Here is a 7,741-nt window from a genome sequence, read left to right on the forward strand (position 1 = left end):
ACTTTTTTATTTTCCTTTTTTTAGAGAGAATTAGATTTGAAAATCTCATGAATAGAAAAAATCCAAAATAAATTATGTTACCAACATATTATGTTATCACAAGGAGCGTTGATCTCGATAGAATAAATCAAATCCGAAATTTTCACTTGCTTAAACGACACGAATCAATCATGATCTATGACTTCAATTCGAAAATGGGAACATCATCTCGCGTTTCAAAAAATCAATTAGCCTAACATCATATAAACTTTTTTTTTTTCAAAACTCCAACTTTACCCCATCTCCATCCACGAAATTCACGTACAAAATTTCAAAGAGGAGGGCAGCACACACTATCTTTTCGTGACGCGCAAAGGCCCCCCCAGCAATGCGCATCACACACGGCTCGCACGTCCCCTTTTCGCCGCCACTTGTACAGCTCTGCGCGCACCTAATTCGTCCCGCCCCAACCCCACCACCTCGGCCACCCTCTATTTATACTCCGACCCTTCGCCATTTCCCATCGAATCTTTCCCCGTTTTCAACGCCCCCACAGCAACAGAGAAAGATCCGAGATCCGGCCCACCGCTCGCGGCGGCGCTGGTGGCACGGCCTCTTTTTATATCCCTTCCTTCTCCGACGAGGAGCTCCGTCCGCGAAGAAGGGGGAACGCCATGGCCACCGGCGCTGCGGAATGCCTCCTCCGGTGCGTCTACGAGGGCTGCATCTCCGGGTGCGACTCCGGGATCGAGAGGCGGCCGTACCACCGGAACTGCGGCTGCGCGCTCCACAAGAAGTCCGGCAGCAACTTCCCCCGTCCCCCGACGGGGAAGGGCAAGAGCGTGTCGTATCCGATCAGGCGGGCGTGGAGCGAGGGGTCCCTCGTCCTGATGGCCTCCGCGAGTTCGTCGCCGTCGTCGTCCCCGGTCGTGGGGAGGCCGCAGGCGGCGGGTCCTTGCGATCTAGACAGGGCGATGGATGATGGGTTTTGTCTCAAGATTTGATCTTTTTTTATGGGTTCTTCTCTTCGGTCGTTTTTCTTTTGGTTCTTGGTAGATGAGATGGGGGGTCGTTGTTGTTGATGATCTCGATGTTTGCTTCATTCGTTTTGATCTCTTCGTGACCAGCTTAGGAATTTTAGAAGAGCCCCCTCATTGAATTAGAGAAATCTGACATGATCTATAGACATGGTGGTGTCCTCTGGTGTTGTCTGGGTGGAAATCGGTGCGATTGCAATGTTCATCTGTTGATATGGTGGGAGTCAGTTTCATCTGACGATGAATGTACAAAGTGATCTTAATGGAGCCATACTTTTTCTCCCAAATTCCTGTTCCCGTTCTTCCATCTTCTTTTGCGTGAAAGGAGTTAAGATTGTTCTGGATGCAAAATCTGATCGCAAGAAAAGGCTGAGATTTTTCTTGGCATGGATTCAATTCCAGTCCTTTTTGCTCACACAGATTCAGAGCATGTCTCACACCTTTCACATCGTCTTGATTCATCTCCTTTTGCTTGATCGATGATGACCCATCACGCCAAATTCCTTTTTCTATGGGGGGTCGATCTAGACAGAAAAAAATCAGAGGAGGGGGAAGAAAATACGTGCCATGTTTGGCGGGGTCAATTGATCTGAGCAAGTGCAGGCCAACAGACTTGAGATGGAGACAAGAAAGACAAATGGCGTGGCATGCATAAACGAGAGTCAAGAGGGGCGGGCAGGCAGGCCATGTGGGTCGCTCTTTGCTGGCGGATGCAGCCGAACAGTATTCAATTCAAATTGCATTTGCCCTGAAATATGAAGCTGGACTTCCCTGGTCTTTTTTAAACAAAAAGACGTCTCTCTCAGTGGGTTCCAAGCCAATTTTCTTTTCTTTTCCTTCGAAAAAGGATGGACCGTCCACGACTTTTCGAGCCTTTTTTTTTTTTAAATTGAGAACTCTGAGTTGTCTTCTCTTCTCTCAACTGTATGAATCACATGCTGGCGCAAGCCCGAAAAGCAGATCAAGTCCAAGCTGTCTCTACATGAGCGCACTACCAAACGAAGAAGAGAGTCAGGTGACCACCCAAAAAGACAAATTTAAAGTAGCTCTCTTGGAGCCGTTGGGTGCGTACAGATGTTTGACCATTGCTCTAGATTGCGTTATCGTTTCTGTAACTGATGAACCTTCACAAATTACTGCCTTTTTAATGTTTCTAAGATGGCATGACTCACATCACCGACGGGAGGAAATTTGCTTTTGAAATAGACAGTTGCTAACTAAGGTGAAAAACTGATATTTTGTAGCATAATTCAGATTTGCTTTTCTATATGAATTACTACTAACCACAATTTGAGTTATCAAACATGTGGAAGAATAATAATCGTGAAATTTAGTTTTATTTATAAAGAAAGTTATGAGTCACCTGTGAAAAAATTTACTACTTGTGATGTATTGCTGTTTATTTTTCTCTGTCAAATGTCGCCGACCGTTCTTAAAAGTTTAATTGTCAACGGCAACCACGAGCAGGAAATAGGGCTAATCATAGTAAATAATAAGTTCAATGACAAGCAGAGTCTAATTTACCAGAAGTAAAGACAAGGTCAATCTTGATGTTTTGGATCCTAATAATTTGCAGATTATTTGCTAATCTGTGTCTCAATATGGATCAGAATAACCTTTTCTGCTCTCAACAGGTCAGAATAACTTCCAAGTGTTTGCCGCCACAAATTCAATGAAAGAAGATATACTCGAATTATGTACAAACTACAAGAAAAACTAGTGGGGCAACATTGTCAAAAACATAAACCTTCATGCGAGAAATCTCCTCCCTTCACATTGTTTGCACAACAAGAACCGAGTGCTTCAAAGCAGAACGAGAAAGCTAAACAACCAAAGAAAACGTCAACAGAACAAGGTCGTGAGAACTCAATTTGCGGATAAACCTATGCATAGAACTCCAACTATCAGTGAAATTTTCAAAGCCGAGCTAAGTGGGGCCGAGCTCGCTTTCTAGGGCCTTCTTCAATCTTTCTATGGAGACAGTTTCGACTAGCCGCCAGGCGTTAGGCCTGGAATCGTCTCAGAGGAAAAGAGACAACTTTCATGTCCTAACTAATATGGCAGTGCCAATGGCTACGAACTTTTCTAGACATTCTCAAAAAAGAGTTTGTTTTTCTAGAGAACTCCCTAGGCTTCACTGACATGCACAGCTCTGTTAGTCCTATATAAATCAGTGAATAATGCGGACATTCGAGATCACCAAAGGAAGCTGCACTGATGGAAAACAAAACCAAAACAATCAAAGAGACAGAAAAGAAGGGAAGGACGAAGAATAGACTTATAGCAGCTGAAACGACTCTCCGGTGTGTCCTCGATGGAAGCTTGTCGTTGAATGACATGGAAATTGAACGAAGGCCTTATCACTGAAACTGCAGTTGCACTCTGCATAAAGCAATGGGCGGTCATTCCGGTTGCTCTCGACATAACAAGATGTCTTTCGCCAAGAAAGAGTCACAGGTGGATTCATCTTTGTCAACGGCAACTCGCAAGGTCCCTCCATCCTTTCCAGTCAAAAGTAGAGAAAACTCTAACAAAGCAGCTTCATCATGATCCATAGTAGAGCCACCATGACTGCTGGATGTAATTAGATGGAGGAAAATAACTAGCAGAAACATAGGAAATCAGAGGCGACAGGCTATCCTTCATTTGTTCCCTCGAGACAACAAAAGCATCGGAGGATAGATAACACTCGCTTCTTCTAAATTCAACCTGCACGTTTAACTGATCTCTCCAGGCAAGATCAGGAAAATCAGTCAAATTTGTGCATCTCATGCCTTCACTCCGCGTAAGTCCTGCCAGGGACATCAGCAGAGATGACAACACTATAATTTATTAAAAGTCTCAAGCTTCATGCATCTTTGCCAGTAATAATGATGGGAGTTATTTTTTAAAATATTGCTAAGAATATACATATCGGACCTGTAGAAAACTACTTGTCTAGACTCCTCATAGCGCTTTAGGCATGCTACTAGACTTGCAATCGGATCAAGTTGTTGGTATGTAATATATTATTTTTGTACCTAGCATCCACATGTCCTCAAAATATCAGGAAAAAAACAGTTAACAAAAAAGTTTAGGAGGTTATATTGGACATTCAACAGGTCAGGAAACCTGTTTCAAGTGATTGGTGAGAAAAAAAGGGATTGCAAATGAGTGTACTCAAATTAGTAATTTTCATTTGACAGAAAAGAGTTAGCAATTTTCCTCCTTCCGTATTTGTGGTCCACACCACAATTATGTGATTAACTTAGAGCGCTATTTGGGAGAAAACTTCATGATAAAGAAATTCCGAGAAATAATTTTTCAAGAGAATGGATAGTTTTCTTTGTTTGGTGATATGTGATTGAAAACATTTATTATGTTACAATTAATTGCATTTACATTTGTTTGCAACTTTGTGGGCCCTCTTTCCTTAAGATCTTTTTTGTCAAGCGTCATTCTTGGAAAGAAGTGAAAATTGCTCCCATACGGTTTTACGAATTCTGGGAACAGGTTATTTGGAAAGATTTGTAATTCTAGGAAGGAAAGTAATAAATCGATAACATATTTCGAATAAGGCGCCAGATCTGATATCGAATGTTGATGTAGCAAATATTAATCACTTGGGCATGGTTTAAATTAATGCCTTGCTGTTTTTTTATTAATGAAAAGATCATTAAGCACCAAACATGTCCTTGATTGACTTCTTTTAGGAGGTTAATCTCTTCTCTGCAGGTGCATAGTCGATATATGTCTGACTTCTAGGTCCACGTTTTGGTCTTATCCATCTTCTGATGAATCTGGATTTAGGTGATTTCGAATTGATATTCTCATTTTGCGGAACCTAAGGTTTAATTATTTTTATTTTTGTGTCTTGAGATCCGCTAAGGAAGAGATACGACTTGAATTTGCTTATCCAGATAATTGTGGTATGTTCTTAAACTCGTTCCGCGAAGAAATTAGAAGACATTATGATGATGTGGGAGTAGAGAGGCTCGTGAGGATGCCCAAGTTATTCGGCCTTTGGTTAAAATGGGTCGTGACATGTTTTTCAGGTTTTAATTATTTTCTCGACTCAGTTTAGCCCATTTTACAGAAAAAGAGTTACCTGCGCCGAATTTGGCCCATTAAATCTAATTCATAAAATGAGTAGCCGGCTCTATTCCAAACAGATAGAAATTCATTTTGATGACTTTAGCCGAGCACTAGAAAATACTGTCATCTTCCTTCTTAATTTTTTTTTTTTCTAAAAGAATCACATTTTCTGCGAAACAAATGGAGGCTAAGTATAAAACCAAAGTACTCAATCCAATACAAATATGTCTTGCAATTTGTGAACTGGAAGATCTAGTTATAATCAAGAACAGAGTAAAGTAATGAAGGGCTTCATATACGTGGGACTACGGCTCTCTGCCAAGTCCAGTGCAACTTTGCCACACATGATGCATGCCAGAGAATGCAATTGTTCGATGAATAGGAAAACAAGAAAAAGCAACTCACAAACGAAAAGGAGAAAAAGGATCGGTTACCCACAAATTATACAGTTTCCTCAATTCAACTTGTGTCTGGGAAACCGAATGGGAGAGAGGTTTTCTTCAGATGCTGATTGAAGATGGTAGACCAAATTCCTAACTCTCTCTCTCTCTCTCTCTCTCTCTCTCGCTAGAAGTTCCATGTCTAGGAATGAAGAAGTTCCTTGACAAACTTGGTTTTGTTTAACTAACTGCACAAGAACACTTCGAAGCAAAATTTTCGAAGAAGTTCCTACAAATGCTTCCCAGAGAGTGCGAAAAAGATTTCGCAACATTTAGCAGTCTTTTATATGTTTTCCAGGGAATACTTTTACAGGAATTTTGGCAGCATATGCGGTCAAATCGTTGAAGGATATACTTTACCTTACTTCTCGTTTCCACCTGCTTCTTTTATAAATCGCAGCTCCTCTTTTGTTTGCCTGGGAAGTGATGCCGTTGCTCTTGTCCCTCTTAACTTCAGAAATGCATCACCTTTGGTCTCTTAATAAGTGATCAGCGAGTGCAACACAAATATTCGGTATGAGGTCATCTTTACTTGAGCGTGTTGTTGCTCAATGCTGAACCCCGCATTTTGCCTGCAACTATGATGCGCAAATGCATTTGGAATCTGTAGAGAAGATTGGATTCCTATACCCTAATGTTCATGATTAGACTATATTTTTCCGTGTACTAGTATGCCATTGCTAATGTCAAGTATTTGCTGATGAAGAACTTAACAACCAATGTACTTAACTGTTGGTGCCTTTTACGACCCCGTTTGGTTCGGCTTTCCCAAGGAGCTTTAGACCCTCAAAGCCCATTGGGGAAAATATTTTGCATTTAACAAATATTTTTAAAGCTCATTGGCCAAATATTAACATTCCCAATGCTGAAAGCCCAATGCAAGTATGGACCTACTTTAAGCATTTGACATTTTGGAAATGCAAACTGTTTATCCGTGTCACCGTTCATCTTCTTCCCCATTCGTCTTCATCTTCCCCGCCTGTGAGTTGGGCTTCTCTGGTAGTCGCTACCACTGCCTGGGGGTCACGCGTCCCTAGTAACCACCACCTAGGGTGGCGCGACCCGCAACCCAGGTGGTGATGCTTGGGTCGTGCAAGCCAGGTGACGCCAACTGAGGTCACGCAGCCCAGGCAACATCCCTTGGCATGCACAAGCCAGGCGATGCTGCCTGCACTAGCGCGATCGGCCAAATCTAGCCTCTACAACCTTAGATGACAACGTTGCCTAAGGTCACGACCTTAGGCGGTCAGATCTAGTCGTCTGGCAATTGGCCGGCGGTTAGCGGGCCACCGGATTTGATATTCAAATTATATATATATATATAGTGAAAGCCCATTATAAATGTAAGTTTTGCCAAACGGTATTTACATATCCAAACAACCACATACTATTACTATGGATTGGAGAAAAGTTCAGTCTCATGGATCATAATCAGAAGGGAGTGTTGAAAATGCTGTGATCACCCTCAAGATAATCTTCCTGTTCATTGAGATATAGCTCTTATGAGCTGCTTCTCACTAGGATATTCCGGTGAACTTCCATTAGCAATGTAATATAAAGATGTGATGAAGTTTTGTACAGTTATGAGTATATTTCATGAATAAAAGCATGGTATGCATCGTCATTGAACTAAGATCTAATTCTAATCAAATAAAAATACCATTTCACAAAGACCAACACAATAGATAACGATGGACTCTGACATCACAAGTCTTTGGTAGATGTGGCTGGTGAGGCCCCTTCGAGAATTTGAACCTCTAAAACTCAAGAAAACGTCGTAATTGCATCCTAGTGAAGAAGCAGGATCATTTGATTAAAGTGGTTATTGGTTCCTCAGCAGAATTGTTTGGTTTTGGTCTTCATTTACCCATGAACACAAAAAGCAAGACTTATGCAAAAGGCACCAAGATAGGAAGAAGCCACGTTGTCCATTCCTCCATTTTCTCTAGCCTACTCACCTCCTCCAGATGATCAAGTAAAGATTCGATGCAAAAAGCTAACTCTTTCTGCTCTAATCTAAATCTTAAGTCCCCTGCTTCGGATTTAAAACACGAATCCTTCATTTCGTCTGTTCAATGGCAGAAAAGAGTCAAAGTCCGGGGTGGAGGTACTGATAGTTCATTGGTTTCTTCTCTCTTTCCAGCTCAAGATATTCTTTTCCAGTCTTTAAAGTCACATGCTCATTGGTCAGTTAACTAATAAATCATTGAC

The 7,741-nt window shown here is 41.6% G+C and overlaps 1 protein-coding gene across 1 annotated transcript; it reads left to right on the plus strand.

Moving 5' to 3' along the window:
* Positions 1-494: 494 nt before the first annotated feature.
* On the plus strand, positions 495-1,303 carry LOC104436145. The gene has a single exon (XM_010048876.3). It carries the CDS (start codon positions 654-656, stop codon positions 981-983), a length of 330 nt encoding a protein of 109 aa, XP_010047178.2. The 5' UTR covers positions 495-653; the 3' UTR covers positions 984-1,303.
* Positions 1,304-7,741: the final 6,438 nt, after the last annotated feature.

The sequence above is a fragment of the Eucalyptus grandis genome, chromosome 3 (genome assembly GCF_016545825.1).
Source record: "Eucalyptus grandis isolate ANBG69807.140 chromosome 3, ASM1654582v1, whole genome shotgun sequence".
In the NCBI taxonomy this organism is placed as follows: Eukaryota; Viridiplantae; Streptophyta; class Magnoliopsida; order Myrtales; family Myrtaceae; genus Eucalyptus; species Eucalyptus grandis.

What these genes read in the sequence shown, in the direction of transcription:
- LOC104436145 (XM_010048876.3), top strand. Translation starts at nt 654, where the DNA reads ATGGCCACCGGCGCTGCGGAATGCCTCCTCCGGTGCGTCTACGAGGGC.